The sequence below is a fragment of the Sminthopsis crassicaudata genome, chromosome 1 (assembly GCF_048593235.1).
Source record: "Sminthopsis crassicaudata isolate SCR6 chromosome 1, ASM4859323v1, whole genome shotgun sequence".
In the NCBI taxonomy this organism is placed as follows: domain Eukaryota; kingdom Metazoa; phylum Chordata; class Mammalia; order Dasyuromorphia; family Dasyuridae; genus Sminthopsis; species Sminthopsis crassicaudata.
The window spans coordinates 73,888,747-73,906,155 of NC_133617.1; the positions used below are offsets into that span (position 1 = coordinate 73,888,747).

A 17,409-nucleotide genomic window follows, 5' to 3' on the forward strand; every position below is an offset into this window, starting at 1 on the left:
AATTTTCAAAAGGAAAAACAAATTACCAAAGTCATGAATCCAAACTCTTTATTAAATGAATCTAAATTAGAACTGTGAAATAACTATCTTACACTTAGTAAATTGATAAAACTCATGTTGGGAGATCTGTAGAAAAACAGACATATTACACTTTTGGTTAAATTTTTAATTGATACGATTGGAAAGCAATATGAACTTGAATTTAAAAAGCTATTCATACCCTTTGACCAATGATCTTATTATTGGAACTATATCTCAAGGATATTTAGTATTCCATCAAGCTACCCCAGTTTGCACTTGTAAGTTCCATCTCCTTAGATTAATGATTAATGACAGGTTCAAGGTTTTCCATGAGTCCACACTCCTAAAATTATAACTCACAATCCCACTCCCCACATCCATTGAAATATTTGCTTTACTTTGAGTCATTCAGAGGACACAATTGGTTCAAAGCACAAATATTTATTGACTTGTCAAAACTATAGCAAGAACAAAACATAACCCTCATAAATAAATGAACAGGGCACATGACTACAAAAACACACAGTTTAAGATGGAAGAGTAGACAAACAGAATTCACAGTGAAGAGACAAAGAGAATGCATTTAACCAAGGAAATGTTCAACCTTGTTAGACCTAGGTTTATTGGGTAAACTGTTCCACTGCACTTCTTGAGCCTGGTCCTAGGTTAGGTGCTTGGTTCTGATAACTTACCACAGTCTCTACTGGATTCAGTTTCAGGTTTAATTGACATCTTGGCAAAGGATACTCTCAAATGGCATTACGATTCATAAACCTATCAGGAGCCTAGGCTGAGGCCTGGCATCTTCTGAGCAAGATCTCCATTCCAGACAACTAATTTTTGGTTCCTTGTTACCAAAAATCAAACCTGCAGCTGGACCTGCTCCCTGCTGGACCCAAGGTCTCCACATTGGCTTTAAATTCCTGCTGTAATCCTTACCCTTCACCCCTTCCATACAGAAAAGGCTTAGGGTAAAATGTCAAGAGGATCTGCAACAACTGTTTCTCCTCCATTGTTTGTTTGTTTTTTTTTTTTTTCTTACCTTCTTTTCCTATAGCTGTTACATTCATCTTCAAAGGATACTAAGAATATGGCTGATTCTCAGGCAGCCAAATACCATGCCTTTTAGCTATCTTCAGCCAGTGGCCCACACTCTAAACTCCATTAAGTTAACTAAGGGTTTCTTCACATTTCATTCAGAAAATTTCTTATTTTGATCAAAGACTGATCTACTCTCTTTAAAAATGTATGATGTGATGGTGAAGGGGGAGAGGTGGAGGGCAAAGAATGGGAAGAGTCCTTTTTGTATTTTTAAAAATTAGCATTTTTAATATCAAACAACTGAAAAACTAGGTGGCCAATGATGGTGGAATGGTTCAAGCTGATACCCAAAGTTAATGGAATATTACTCTGGAATAAGAATGAAAAACATATAATGAAAGACATTAGGAAGTCATGCAGATAGACTACAGAAAGACCCTTAAACCTCTCTCAAGCATTTTTTTCTTTTCTATGAAATGGAGATAATACTTATATTACCTACCTAAAAAATAACAATTCACATTTATATAGCCCTCTAATCTTGAATCTCTTGCCCCACTGTCCTACTGCTGTCCATACCATGGGTTACCTTGGTTTTCCCTGCTCAGACTGTTCTCAGTGGAAAAAGCCACAGAATCTATTGAGTGGGTGCACAAAACAGACATTATCTTAATCCTCTCAGGTACACAGTAATCTTTAATTCTTCCAAATCATACCACCACTCACAGCTGTTCTGAACTTTGTCTTCTCTTATATCTGGCACTTCTTTCAGCCTCTTTCTTAGGAAAGGTTCTTATTCCTAACTTTACTAAAAAAAAAAAAAAAAAAAAAAAAAAAACCAAACAGAAATACCAATATAAGTACCCTTTTATCTTAATTCAGCACCTCAGATCCTTCAATATTCTTTTTTTCCCCTTTGCTACTTGTCCTTTTTGCTTGCCAATAGCAAATCCTTTAGTTGTACCTGGATCCTAATATGTGAATTTTGCTCTTTCAATTATTACCTCCTCCCTTTAATCTTCAATCTCTCCCTATTTACTACTGGTACTTTTCTGGCTGTTGAGAAATATGCCCAGGTCTCTCCTGGTTAAAAAAAAAAAAAAAAATCAATTTATTATTTTTGTCTTTTATCTTTAAATGTCATTTCAATTCTCCACCCCCTCCAGACTGAACTCTTCTTTGTAAGACAAAACAATTAAGCAAAAACATCTATAATATTGCATATATGCAATATTCTAACCTTAGTAGGTTAATCCCCTTCCTCTCTGCTATAAGCCAGGGAAATATATTTCATTACTCCATCTCTAACACATTCCTTCCTTTTTAAATTATGTTGTTTTATTTTCTTTTAATATCCCCCCATAACCTCATTTACATTGTTACAGTTTCTATTTTTTTTTTCTTGATTCTGCTTAGTTTGTTCTGGATCAAGTCATACAAATGTTTCCATGTTTCTCTGAATTCTTTAAAAAGAAAAATCATAACAATAGTTATGTCAGTTTTCTCTAAATGTTTTTCTTTGTTATAAGGAAAGGCTGTAAGGAATATTGGGAAAAGTCAGCAATACTTTTTTTCCCCCCAAGGGATAAATTTTAAAAAATGTAATATGAAACTGCAAACCCTTCAAACTATGATCTCTTTTGGAATGTACAAAAACTGCACATTCATTGCCTTTATCTCCTCATTTCTCATTCATTTCTCAATTCCTTACAATCTGGCTTTCAGTCCCACATATATAAGCATATATATATGTAGTTTTTATGTCACTTTTGTTTTTCAAAATATCCCTATTTTCATTCCAAAAAATAAAAGAAAAAAGTTCAACAAAATTGACACATCAACCAAGTCCACCATAAACAGTGGTTTCTGCAAAGAAAGGAGGTACATTTTTACATGCTTTTGAAGGACCAACCTTGGTCCTCCTATTTCACAACAATCAGTTTCAATTTCTTTGTTGTTTTTTTCCTCTTACAAAGTTGAAGTTTTTGCATATATTTCCAGTCTCTTCACTTTGCATCACCTTACATCTTCTGTTTTTCTGCATTCTTCTATTTTTTTGTCCTACACAGTAATATTCCATTACATTTACAGAACACAATTTGTTAGCCACTCTCCAACTTTTAGGTTCCTGTTCCCCCCGGCCCCGGGCCCGCTCCGTTCCCTGTTCTCCCCAGGCCCGGGCCCGCTCCGTTCCCTGTTCCCCTCGGGCCCGGGCCCGCTCCGATGCCTGTTCCCCCCGGCCCCGGGCTCTCTCCGTTCCCTGTTCCCCTCGGCCCCGGGCCCGCTCCGTTCCCTGTTCTCCCCAGGCCCGGGCCCGCTCCGTTCCCTGTTCCCCTCGGGCCCGGGCCCGCTCCGATCCCTGTTCCCCCCGGCCCCGGGCTCTCTCCATTCCCTCTTCCCTCAGCCCCAGGCCCGCTCCAAGGCCTTCTCTTTCTCTCTTCCCTCCCTCAGGGACCGCACTCACCGTGGGCTCCGGGGATACCGGACCCTCCAAACTACCCCGAAGGCCGGAAGTACCGCCCTCAGGCTTCCGCTCTCCGGGAGGGCCAGTCCCGACGCCCGGGGGGACGGCTCCAAGGCCAGGAGAGAATTCTAGTTTGTGGCCGAGCCACAAGTGCGGTCCAATTTTTGGAGACTGGGGGGGGGGGGGAAGGGAGCAGGAACGGGAGCGGGAACACGTGGATTTGACGGTTCCAGATCGACTAGCTAAGTTGCGGGCGCCCTGAGCTTCCACCCAAACGTGGTATAGGCCTTCCCTCCCCGCTCTCCCCTCCCCACGCCGTGTACCTGTTTGTAGGGAGAAGCGCGCCGCGAGTCGTAAGCTCGAGGTGGGAGAGGATGCTGAGGTGAGGGGGGAGGGTGTGAAAAGAGCAAACCACCGAGGTCGCTAGGCCTCCAAGCAGCCTAGAGTGGTCCGCTCTGGGCGCTCCCTCGGCCTGCCTGGATTGGGTGGATGCCGGAAGGGGCAGCCCTTCCTATCCTCTTCTTTGGATTGTGGGGGCTGCTCGGGAGCTGTGGGTGAGTGAGTCGGGCTCAGCCTGTGGGGGCTCCCTTTTCCCCTTCTTTCCCCTGCCCCTGGAGACCTGCAGATATTGGGGTGCAATTGTGTAATGTCTTTGCTTTGTCAACCCTAGAAACTGAAAATATGTTCACTTATGGGGGGAGGAAGTTGTTGAGGTTTAGAAGAAGACCCCAAGAGGCTGGGGTCATAGACCGCTGTCTGAAAAGAACTTTCTGCCTTGGACCCATCTTCAAGTCAAGGGGCAAGGTTTAATGTAATTGTAAGGCCAGTTGAAGCCTTCTGAGTTCCAAAAGGATTTAGCAAAGAACTAGGAGCAAGAAGACACATTTCTAGAAAAAACTAGAGAAATCGGGTTCTTCTTGTCCCCGATATATTAATTTTATGGCCCCGATTTAGAAGTAAGGAATGTTCTGTTCACTATTGTCTCTGAAACTTGGTTATCACTGAGCAGCAGATTATGTGACAGTAGCAATGTTTGTATGACTCTAAACCTGGGAGATTTTAGAATCATTGAGAGACTGGGAGCGTAATAGCACTCTACGGTCACGGGACCTCAGGATCCCTGCCTCGTTCCCCTAGAAGCTATCCCTTATTATAGGGAAAGAGCTTTGGGAGAACTGTGACCCTGAAAAAGCCCCTTGGACTCTAAGCTCCTGAAGGGCTTCTAGCAGAACCCAGCACCAACGAGTGCAAGGGGCTAAGAGGGGAAGTGGGGTTCCAGGTCATGGGTTGAGAAGAAATTCCAGACCAGGGTGTTCTCGAAATCTTCGTATAGCTGTAAGAGAACACTTTATGCTAAAGAGAACACTCAAGGCAGGGGAGAGGTGACATTAAATAGCTGTTTTCCAGTTTTGGGGTTCGGACCCTGAAAATGTACTGAGATCTCTGGCCGATGTAGCAGCTTAGACCATCTGCAAATCAAGAGGCAAAGATTCTGTTTTGCCGACATTGAGTTAATTTCCAAAATGGGATTTTATGGAAGAATCGGCGGACAAGTAGGTTTTTAATGGGAGAAAAATACACTGATTTGACATCCTAACTTGACCTTCTGGCTGGTACTTAACTGTGGGGTTATGAGATTTTGATCATGCCAGGAATTCAAGGAGGGTCTATTGAAATAAAAATCCACTTAAATATAACTAAAGGCCTACTTAAAAAGGTCTATTTTAAGAGAAAATCCTGTCTGTACTCCATCCTGCTTCCTTCTGGGAGTAGCTTGGACATTTCCCCTTCTGTTTATGCTTCTCTCCATGCTCAACTAACTACCCAGGACTTGGGTCTTTAGTCACTCCCATCAGTATTAGATTTGTTCTCATGGAAGCAATAGATGGAGGTTGCCAGGAGGCCAATTGGGACTTACTGTAACGAAAAACTTCTTAAAATGAAAACTGTTCAAGCTTTGAAAGTTACATGTTGAATTTATTTTTATGTAAATATGTTTCCTTATAATATATTGCATTATGTATTATAATTATGTATCATGTTACAAGATAGGCCTGGTGTGTGTGTATGTGTGTGTGTAGATTAAAATTTAATTGGAGATTCCAACCCAGGAAATGGTAGGGAGGTGATAGTTATGTAAATGTAGTAAACATATATTTATATTGTATTACAAGATGTTCCAGAAATCTCAGTGCAGTTTTAGGCTTCTCAACGACCTGTATAGTATATATTTATTTTTGACCTTAGAAATAAAAGCAAGAGCTACATAATAGAGATTCCCAATTTCTGGAACAATCTTTTGTTCTACACTATATAAATTGTTCATTTTATTTGGTGTTTAAGGTAATTGTTTTTCAAAAGAGGGGAGAAAGAGAAAAACAATTAGAGTTGCTCAAAAATTCAATGATTTTTTTTTTTTTTTTATTCTATAGTAAATGCTTCATGTTCAATGAGTGACTATAATAAGCGTGAATTATTAAAGATTTCCTTGCTCTGGTGATTTTGTGTTGTCTTTAGGATAAAGTACAAATTCTTCAACTTGCCACAAATTATAAAAAACCTCCCATAATCTGCCTCCAGCAAATGTTTCCCCCTCTCTTTGTTCCATATAATTCTACAGATCAGCTACATTGGTTCTCCCTCATCACTGCATTCACTTATACTGTGAGCTCTTTGAGAGCAGGAACTGTTTTTTTGCTTTAGATTGTAAGCTCCTTGAGGGTAGGGACTTAAAAAAAAATTGTATTTGTATCCTCACCACTTAACTTAGTACCTGGTACATAGTAGGTACTTAATAAATATTTGTTAATTTGACTTGTATTCTATCTCCTGTTTTCATGTGCATGGATTTATTTCCTGACCCTGTAATGTATTCCGTCCTACCCTTGAATCTTTTATCTTCCTTCCATGTTCCAATTTTTTTTCCCATACCTCCTTGCTTTCTTTTTCTAAATTACCTTCTATTTCTTTTTGTAGTGTTTTATGTCCCATTAGCACGTTGAGATCATGAATTAGTTTATTTTTGTATTTGTATTTTGAGCATCTAGTCCATAGATATACATTCCTATCATTTCCAATTGTTTATGGCATCTCAAACTGAATGTGTCATAGATATTTTAAATTCAACATGTCCAAAACTGAATTTATCTTTCCTTCCAAATCCTCCCTTCTTCCAGACTTTCCCTTAACTTTTAAGGGTACCACCATCCTCTCAGTCATCCACGCTCACAATTTAGGTCTCATCCTTAACTCCTCATTTTCTCTAATCTCCTATTATACAATCTGTTCTTTGACCTGTGGATTTTATTTTTGTAACATTTTTTGAATATTCCCCCTTCTCTACTCTGACATTACCATCATCCTGGTAGAGACCCTCATTAGCTTGACTGTGGTCCATTGCAATAGCTTGATGTTTTGTCTTCCTTCCACAAGTCTTTCCTCACCTTAGTCCATCCTCCACTAAATTTTCAAAATGATCTTTCTCAAGAGAAAAGTTGTACCATTCACTGAAACTATAATGTCTCCCTATAACCTCCAGGATCAAGTGTAAAATCCTCTGACATCCAACATCTTTCATAATTTAGCCCTCTTCCAATTTTCTCATACTTACTCTGGACCAGGTACTGTATATTACTATTACAAGACATTCCATATCTGTTAATTATATCCTATTTAGTCCATCTTACTGTAATTTATAGTTTCTTTGCTTGTTTTCCTTTTTAGATGGTGAACTTCTTGAGGGCAGGGACTGTCTTGCTGCTTTTTTTGGTTCCCCTGCACAGAATTTGTCACATAGTAAGCCACATAAAAATATTAATTGACTTTTCATTGTGTGAGAAATTCTTCCAACAATAATCAGCAAGCATTTAGTATTTGCCTTGTGCTGTGGCCCATACTGATGCAGAAGTGAAAAAGCTCTTGCTCTCAAGGAGTTTAAGGTGAATACAAAGTCAGTTGTTATGGGTGAGGGAGTGAGAAGTTAATAACTGCTGGGGAGAGCTGGAAAACCTCTTTATAGGAAGTGGCTCTTGAGCTAAACTGAAAAAAAAAAAAAAAAAAAAAAAAAAAACACAGGATTTCTAAGAGGGAAGTGAGAAGGAAAATTATTCTAGGCATATGCTACAGCCTATGGGAAGGCAAAGAGAAGTCCAATTTATTTGGAATCAAAGGGATTAGGAATGAAGCCTCACAAAACCTCCCCAATCCTTAACAACTTTTCCCCTTCAGACTTTATGTGGCACTTTATTATGGTTGGTTGGTTCTTATCTTTTATTCTTGAAGAGGACCAAGTGTCATTACTGTGTTAGAGTGGAGGTATATTGTGTGTCCAGCTATGGTTGATTAGACCAGTATAAATTCGGAAAGCTCTTTCAACAGGTCTGGTACAAATAGCCCATATGCACAGTTGAGATAGAGATGTCTCTAATGTGGGCATCTCATTTCTTTTGAGGTACTACAATTCTGCTTTGCTCATAATACACAGTGTCTTTTTTTGATGTGGGTGTGCCATGTTAGGTGGGCCTTTGCTAGCATATCCTATATCATACCATCAATTCCAAAATTCTTCAGAGAGATTTTGAGAGTGTCCTGGTAAGGCTTTTGACCTCCATGTGTGGGCTTGCTTTGAGAGTTCTCCTAAAATAGTCTTTTATTCAAGTGTACTTTTAGCATTTAAACAAGGCCAACCCGTCAGAATTTTGCTTTCAGTAGTAATGTTTAAGTGCTACATTTAATCTTAGCCAAAAGGCCAAGGGGAGGTAGCAATAGAGTTTGAATACTTGGCAATTTAGCTTGAGAAAGCTTAAAGATCTTAAAAGATCATGAGATTTAGATCTGGAAGTGCTTCTAAAGGTTATTTCTCACCCCCCCCCTCCAAAATGGATTTCAGTAGGTTGAAAGCATGTAATAGTCTGTATTTAAGGCACTAGTTTCACATCTCTTCTCCCAGTGGTTTTTATTCCCTATGTTCCTAACATTATCTGATTCTCTTCCTCCAGAGCTTTCTTTTCCCCAAGATTCTAAACATCCTTTTGAAGAGAATCAGGAGAACTAGTGATTTTAGCTACACTCTGACCATTCAGGTCCCAGGTGAGCTGTCCTTCCTGAGATTCCATAGTTGTCCTAATGTGGCCTTGAACTTTTTATCAAAAGGAATACCTCCTCAAATTACCTCCTCACCCCTAACTCCCACCAATAGTTGGTGCTGAATGAACCAGGATAAAGGCTTTCATATTGATTGAAACCTAATGGTCACTCCCTCTGTGTCTGCTCTTTTTTTTTTTTTTTTTTTTCCCCTCTGAGGCTGGGGTTAAGTGACTTGCCCAGGGTCACACAGCTAGGAAGTGTTAAGTGTCTGAGTCCAGATTTGAACTCGGGTCCTCCTGATTTCAGGGCTGGTGCTCTGTCCACTGCGACACCTAGCTGCCCCTGTGTCCACTCTTCTTACTCCACAACAAATAGAGTTTCAGGAGACAAGCTCAATCTATATCTTTGAGAGAGTTTTAGAAAATTACTTTTCTCTATATGAGAGCTCTTCTCTGTGTATTGTTAGCCCTAATGTGGAATTGGAGATAGTCTTAAACTCATTCCTCTAAAATAGTATAATCTTTAAAAAAAAAAAAAAAGCCTACATAAACAGTGCCATAGTGTACATGCCTCTTCCCCAACTCCTGTGTACATACCCACATATAATTTGATTCATTCCTAAATATGTTAATTGAAATGCATATATTCACAAGCGCCCATAGTGGCAAACATACAGGCAGATCATCAGATCTTGTTGCCTCATCCTATTAGTGGGGCTGTTCTTGGAACTACATTAGTAACTTGTTGTTTCAGGTAGACATGATATTTGAGGATGTGGCAGTGTACCTTACCCAGGAGGAGTGGAGCTGTATGGGTCCTGCCCAAAGGGGTCTCTACAGGGATGTGATGCTGGAGAATTATGGGAATATAGTCTCACTAGGTAAGACCTTGCCCTCAGTACCCATATCTCAACTTCTCGGTTTTGAGAATACTCATGGTGTTTTAAAGGATGTAGTCAGGTTCAGGGATCAGATTCCCATTCATGGATGGATTCCGAAAAGCCAAATTTCCTACTTCTTCATAAGCCCCATACTTGGTATAGAGCTGGAAATGGTGAATTACCTGAGTCCTGAACTTGGTGCCCAGGCACAGAATCAGAAAATCCAGAGTTGGAAGTAATTCAGATTCCATTTGAATTTATAGCTAAAAAAGCAACCCTTTCCAAACTCACCACAAGCAGTCATCCAGCCTCCCAGATGAAGAGCTCTGGTGATGCAGAACTCACTACTTTATGAAGTCAAGGGAGCCAAGTGGCCATTTCTAATCGTTAAGCTGATTTCTCTTACATAGAGGGAAATAATATATCCTTTACATATTAGTGCTAGTTCTAGTCCTAAGTTTTAGTAATTTAACACCTCTAGAGATTGAGTTCCCTACCATTCTAGTGTGAAATAAACTAATTGTTCTTTCTGCTTAGGTTATCACCTTTCTGATTCTTCACTGTCATTTATAGTAATAGTCCTGAGACCCTTGAAATGGTGCCCAGATTTTTCTCAGGACCTTCCTATCATGGCTTTTCTGGATATTGCATTTTTCTCATCAATCTTCATAGATTGAGGGAATATAACTGGATTTAGCATAGTTCTTTGTTCCCAAGATGTTTACCAGGTCTCATTCCTTTCCTTATAAGTAGGAATTCCAGTATCCAAACCTGATGTGATCTCCTTACTGGAACGAGGGGAAGAGCCATGGGTCTTGGATAGGCAAGGAACTAACGGAAGAGAGATTTTTAGAGAAAACTACTCAGGTAAGTAAGTGAAAATTCTTCCTTCAGTAATTGTACATATGTTTATAGAGCATCTGAGCTATTAAGCTGAAAAACATCTAGTCCAGAGTGCTGAGTCTCAGATAGGAATAGAGACCTTCTTTGTTAACACTGAAGAACCATGATAAACATAGAAAATGCACAGATTTTAGCTTTAGATGATGGCTTAAGTTAAGCTGAAAAGATGAGGAAAAGAATCATTTACCTATAATATCAAATTTTTGTTCTGTGAATAAAGAACATAAGAATTCATCCTCTGTTTTAAATGCAAGGGGTTGTGTTTAAAGTAAATAAAGGATAATTCTTGCCTTGAGTGGATTACTCTATGCAAGGAAAGTCAGCTGGATCACAGAGGTGACCTCTGCTGATTGTTATTTTCATCTCAGAAAACATAGAATCCTTAAAATACTTGGGAAGTTATTACAATGCTGCCACTTTATAGTTTTTGACTGCTTATGAAGCACTTAATAGCTCATCTCATAGTAAGATTAATCTAGATTCAGAATTTGCATTTCAACAGGCATAGTCTTAAAGAGGGTGGTACAAATTTATTATTGCTCAAAACTTTGATTTAAATAAGACATAAGAAACTCATAGACAAAAGTAATATACAATAAACACAGTGGCCTCTAGAACAAACAAATAATGTACATCATCACTACACCAAGGAAGCACCAACATCGGAATTCCTTGGCTGAGAGGACTCATGGTCATAGCTATTCAGAGTCTTGAGTGGGAGCCATTGGTAGGCAAGTTTGTACAAGACTTCCTAGCCCAAATCCTCAAAGTCCCTTTCCATTAAAAGGTTTTTATAAGCTGAGAACAAAGAAGGCACTATGCTACGTATTCTCATTTGATACAGGACTCTTGAGACATAGCTGCCTCCCAGATACAGGATGCTCCATCATAAGAGGCTCACCAAGGAGAATATTTGTTCATTCTTTAGGAGGATTATGTTTACTCCAGGAATTGGCTGGGTTTCCAAGGTAAACACAGGCCTTCCAAAAAGGATACTCATTAATGAAGGTACCAGAAGGGTGACCAGCTCTTCTTATGCTTCCCTAGCATTCTGTCAGATAACTACAAACACATTCTCAGGTTCTCAGCAAAAACTTACACAAAAGACATGGCTGAGATTTAAGAGTCCTTACTCACTAGGATTCCTTACACTCATTTAGTCCTCAAAACAAATCTGCTAAGTATATACCTCAGATTATACACTTCTCTCATAGGATTCTAATGATGGCAGTGCTTTGTAAACTTTAAAATGCTCCCAAAACTTGAGATGATGTTATGAACCATATTTACTGATGAGGAAATGGGTTCTTATCACTAATACCTTCCCTTGCTTTTTTAAGGTCCTCAAAAGCCTCCTTCCCTTCTGGTTTTGGGAAGAACAGACCCCATTAGGATAAAAGATAAGTAACTAAGAAGAACTCAGTTACTTTAAAAAAAAAAAAAAAAAAGCAAACCAGTATAAAAATTTGCTTAGTGGTTATAGAAAGGATTGAGAAGTTTGCTGGTAACTGAGCTTGAGCTGCTTGATCTTATTCCTGATACCAGCCGATCATTTTTCACTCCCTCATCCCCTCTCCCACTGCCCTTGGGCATCAGCAATTCTTTCGTCCTCTGGAAAATAGTATGACTGGTGATATGCAGGCCACTAACTGATGTCTTTAATTTCCTGCCCTTTCATGAGGCAGCAGGGTGGCTTGGTGGATCTAGCTCTGGGCCTGAGTTCAGGAAGGCCAGAGTTCAAATCTGGCTCAGACAGTTACTATTTGTATGGCTCTGGACAAGTCACTTAAAGTCTGTGTGCCTCAGTTTTCTCATCTATAAAATGAGGATAATAGCTCCTGCTTCCCAGGGTTGTTCTGAATATTAATGAGATGATAATGATAAAGTGCTTAGCACAATGCCTGGCACTTAGTAAAAGCTATATAACTGTTAGCCATAATAATTGTTATTATTTTTATTGTTAGTGAATGATACCTTCTGTTGTTATTCAAAGGTCATAAAATCATTGACCTAGAATTTCAAGGAAACTCATGCCACCTAAAGCTTCAGAACTCTTATCTTAAAAATGAAGAGTGGAGGCCCAGAGAAACCTTTACAATCCTCAAAGTGCTTTCATCATATGTCATTTTATTTGATCTTAACAACACCCTTAGAGAATAGATGGTCCCTATATCATCATGCTAATGGAGGGAAAAGTCTCTTGAACTACACAGAAGCAAAGGGAGTACACTCTCATAGATATGACTCTGTACTGACTATCAGGAGAGTTATATTTCAGTCACTGATCTGCCATTGGCTGGCTCTGTGACCTCAGACAAATCTCTTAATTCTTCAGGACTCATGTTTTCCTTTTATAAATGAAAGGGTTGGACGGGAATTTGTGTCTTAAACAATAAGCATTTATTACATACTTGTTGTATGTGACATGCTATGTTAAATTCTACTAATACAAAGGTAGAACTTCCTATCCTTGAGGAGTTCACAGATGGAGGAAGCCACATATCCGGATGAGAGTTGATTGCTGATTGATAAGGTCATTAAATCTCCCCACCCCATTTAGTCCTACTACCTTTATCCTGTGAAAATACATTTTAATTGAATCAGTCTGAGATGTGACTAGTGTCAGCACATGTCTCTTTAGGTTTGATAGGCAGTCTGTTGAGGGACTGGGCCGCACTTAGTGGGGTGTGTATATAAAACCACAGAACTAATTTGGCATTGGGAAAAAAAAGAATTGGACACCTCAGGAACTAAAGTGTTAGCACAAGAATAACAAGTGAAAGGAGAAAGAGTCAGAGCCAGTAGAGAATTGAAAGATTGGGAAGGGTCATCAGTTCTACAAGCATCTCTGAGCTTAAAACTCAGATTAAAGACACCTGAGCTCTGCTTTTTACCTAACTTCCTCTCCTGGTACCTGTCTATTAATAACACTGTAACATATTCTAATAGCTTTTTTATCTAAATATTTTTAGAAACCTAAATTTTGCTCCCACTCCAAAGAAGTTAGGCTAGCTAAAGATAAATGGAAATTTAAGACAGAATATCAACCTTTGCCTAAATATTAGGAATTTTCCTAATTGGGCATTCTGAATGATTGTGATTTCAATAGTATTTTATTTTTTCCAATTATATGTCAAGATAGTTTTCAGCATTCATTTTTGTAAGAATTTGAGTTCCAAATTTTTTTCTCCCTCTCTCCCTTACTTCCCTTCTTTCCAAGGTAGCAAGCAGTCTTATTTAGTTTAAACATGTATAATCATTTTAAAATATTTCCATTAGTCATGTTATAAAAGAAAAATCAGAACAAAAGGAAGAAAAAAATGTGAAAAAAAAAGCAAACAGAAAATAGTATGCTTCAATTTACATTCCGTCTCTATAGTTCTCTCTCTGAATGCAGATGGCATTTTCTATCCCATCTATTAGAATTGTTTTGGATCACTGTATTGCTGAGAAGAGCTAAGTTATCATAGTTGATAATTGAACAGTGTTGCTGTTGTTGTACATGATGTTCTCCTGCTCACTTCACTCAGTATCAATTCCTGTAAGTCCAAGTTTTTTTGAGATCATTTTCTTGTAGAACAATGGTATTCCATTACATTCATAAACCATAACTTATTCAGCCATTTCCCACTTGATGAATATGGACTCTATTTCCAATTCTTTGCTACCACAGAAAGAGCTGTTACAAACATACTCAGTAGTGGCACTGCTGGATCAAAGGATAGGCAAAGTTTTATAGCCCTTTGGGCATAATTCCAAATTGCTCTCCAGAATGGCTGGATCACTAACTTTTTGTTTAAATAATTTAAAGTCCTTATAGCTAGAGGTTGTAAACTCTGGCCTGAAGGCCTGTGCTAGCAAGGTAAGCATGATTTTTATATTTTAAAATAAAATAAATAAGTTAAATCTATTTTAAGTAAAAATTATGCTTTGTTTGGGTTTGACTAGTATGCTGTAAATTGGCTGACCATTATCCTAAAGCACATGGACCTGAGGAACCATTATATTGCCCTAGACTTAAAGGGAGTTAATTATTATATTAGGGTAAAGATACTTACATTTATAGAGACAGTGAAGGTAAGGAAGAAAGAGAAGGACTATTCTCCTTCACTATTATATAAATACATATGTACGAGATAAGCAGTAGATAAAAGATAGCTTTAGGAGAGGTGGTAATGGTAGGAAGGGGACTGAAAAAGATCTTTAGGAAGTGGCATTTGAGTTGAATCTTGAAGGAAGCTAGAGATTCCAAAAGGCAGAAGTGAGTAGGGAGAACATTCCAGGCATAGCAAACCACCAGAAAAAGGCAAAAAAAAACCCATAAGGGTAGGAATGGGGCAGATGTTGAAGAGCATTAAATGCCAAACAAAATTGTAAAGGTTGTGGTTCCTCTCAGAAAATGAGTGGGGTCAAGAAGTCTGGTTGGGCTAGCTCTGCACCTGAAAGCCCCACTTGCCTTCTTTGGAGAATTGGGTGGGGAGGAATGGTTAGACTGAGAATTGGAGACATATTCTTTTTTTTTTTTTAATTGAAGCTTTTTATTTTCAAAAGATATCAAGGATAATTTTTCAACAATGACCTTTGCAAAATCTTATGTTCCAATTCCCCCCTTTCCCCCCACACCCTTCCCTAGATGACAAGTAATTCAATACATATTCTTTATGATAAAAATTATTTCAGTACTCAATGTTTTTGCCACTGCCTTTGAGAACCTACTAATGATAAGTATCATAGTACCACTGTATATTTTAAGTACAGTTATTAAAATATTTTTAAAAAACAAAAGACCTTAGGTTAACCTCTGAATTAAAGAATTTTTAAGATTCTTGCTTTTTGACTTACTGACAGACAAATTTGACACTCTCTATGTAATTCTGATTCATTGTCTTCCCAAAAGACATTCCCCAATAGTTTATTTTGATAACCAAAAAGCAGCCTGTAACTCTGAATTTTATATTTATTTCAGTTCATGAAACCAGCACTGAGAAGTTGCCTCAAAAATTGGAACCTTCTACAGAAAGGAAATTGCATGGAGTAATGTCCAAGAAAATTGTGGGGAATGTCTTACAAGGATTTGACTTTGGAGAAGCCTGGGACTATGAAAAAGAGTTAGAGACACATAGGGGAAATCTTACCATTAGGATACTGAAGAAATCCTTTTGCCAAGAGAAGGATTTCAGACCAAATAAGATCTGCAAAAAAACTTCTATGGGTCAGAGAAACCAAAAATGTAATGAATTTCAGGGAAGCTTCAGCCTGAGTTCAAACCCTGTTAGACACCAGAACATTCCAACAGGAGAAAGACTTCATCAACAATTTACATGTGACTTAACTTTCAAACGGAATTCAAACCTAATGAAATATCAAAAAATCAATATGACTGAGGAATCATGTAAATCTGACATATGTGGGAAAGCATTCAGAGAGAGTTCAACCTTTATTGAACGCCAGAAAATTCACAATGGAGAGAAACCTTATGAGTGTGATAAATGTGGGAAAACTTTCAGTCAGAGTTCTAACCTTATTGATCATCAGAGAATTCACACAGGAGAAAAACCCTATGTCTGTAAGGAATGTGGGAAAGCTTTCAGGCAGAGCTCTAACCTCATTAAACACCAGAGAATTCACACAGGAGAAAAACCCTATAAATGTAATGAATGTGGGAAAGCCTTTAATCAAAGCTCTAATCTTATTAAACACCAGAGGATTCACACAGTAGAAAAACCCTATGAATGTAATGAGTGTGGGAAAACCTTCAGTCAGAGCTCACATCTGATTAGCCATCAGAGAATTCATACTGGAGAGAAACCATATGAATGTAGTGAATGTGTTAGAGCCTTTAGTACCCGATCATCATTTATACAACATTGTACAATTCATACTGGAGAAAAACCCTATAAGTGTAATGAATGTGGAAAAACCTTCAACCAGAACTCCAATCTTACTAAACATCAGAGAATTCACACTGGAGAGAAACCTTATGAATGTAATAAATGTGGAAAAACCTTTAACCAGAACTCTAATCTTACTAAACATCAAAGAATTCATACTGGGGAAAAGCCCTACAAATGTGAAAAATGTGGTAGAGCTTTCAGTGCTCGTTCATCTTTTATGCAGCATCATAAAATTCACATTGGTGAGAAACCATACAGTGAATGTTGAAAAACTTCAGCCAGCACTTTTAAAAAATTTTAATAAACATCAAATAATCCATAATGGAAAGACACCTTACAAATGTCATAAATGTGAGAAAACCTTCAGGATAGGCTTATTCTTTATTCAGTTTAGAAAGCAAAATGGAAAAAAAAAAATTTCCAAGGAAAGCAACAAATGTAAGAAGGCCTTTAAGTGTAATGATTGTGGGAAAGCTTTTAGCCAGAATGGAAATCTCATTTGGCATCAGAATTGTTATATTGGTGACAATCCCCTGTGTATGCATATGGTTTTTAAAAAATACACAGTGAACATAATTCATAATGAAAAGAAAACCTGTGGATATAATGAATAGTGCAGAAGACATCAGGAAGAGCTTTGATCTTAGTACATATCTAAAAGTTTACTCTAGGGAAAGACTGGCCCCAGGAGAAACCTTTACTCCATGAGCTTCATTTAAAATCATAAAAGTCATGCTGGAGAAAAAAACAAATTTCTTGAATGTAAGGAAATCTTGAGTAAGAATTCTAGAGGTTTCATTTGAGAGAAAAATGATAGTGAGGACATGTAGCTGTATCAAAAGAACCTGTGATTTGATCAGAGTGAAATTCATTATCTATACATGACTTAATTGATAATTTGTGAGACAGCATTGAACCTAGGCTTTCCTAACTCCAACCCTTCATCCATATACCATACTGCTTCTAATTTGAAATGAAGATAATAGCACTTAAAGTTTGTAAAGTGTATCATAAATATCTCATTTGAACCTCATAATTTTATGGTGTAATACAAGTATTACTGTTCTCATTTTGCTAATGAGGAAATAAATAAACTCAGTGAAATAACTTACCTATGGTTA

At 38.1% G+C, this 17,409-nt stretch overlaps 2 protein-coding genes across 2 annotated transcripts in view; one reads left to right on the forward strand and one right to left on the reverse strand.

Moving 5' to 3' along the window:
- The window catches only part of LOC141539236 (uncharacterized), a 61,316-nt gene extending 57,407 nt beyond the window's left edge, over positions 1–3,909 (reverse strand). The window contains exon 1 of the mRNA XM_074261681.1: positions 3,527–3,909. The gene's annotated coding sequence lies outside the window, so the exon portion shown is untranslated. The remainder of the gene's footprint in view (positions 1–3,526) is intronic.
- A 23-nt stretch (positions 3,910–3,932) lies between these two features.
- Positions 3,933–17,395, forward strand: LOC141539194 (uncharacterized). Its single transcript, XM_074261574.1, has 4 exons — positions 3,933–4,080; positions 9,365–9,491; positions 10,242–10,358; positions 15,361–17,395. Exons 2-4 carry the CDS (start codon positions 9,371–9,373, stop codon positions 16,554–16,556), a joined length of 1,434 nt encoding a protein of 477 aa, XP_074117675.1. The 5' UTR covers positions 3,933–4,080; positions 9,365–9,370; the 3' UTR covers positions 16,557–17,395.
- The last annotated feature ends 14 nt before the right edge of the window (positions 17,396–17,409 follow it).

Excerpts from the sequence above, each read along its gene's own strand:
- LOC141539194 (XM_074261574.1), top strand. The coding sequence starts at position 9,371 with ATGATATTTGAGGATGTGGCAGTGTACCTTACCCAGGAGGAGTGGAGC. Across the intron at positions 9,492-10,241 it reads TGGGAATATAGTCTCACTAG|TAGGAATTCCAGTATCCAAA; the intron begins GTAAGACCTTGC and ends TTTCCTTATAAG. Across the intron at positions 10,359-15,360 it reads TTTTAGAGAAAACTACTCAG|TTCATGAAACCAGCACTGAG; the intron begins GTAAGTAAGTGA and ends TATTTATTTCAG.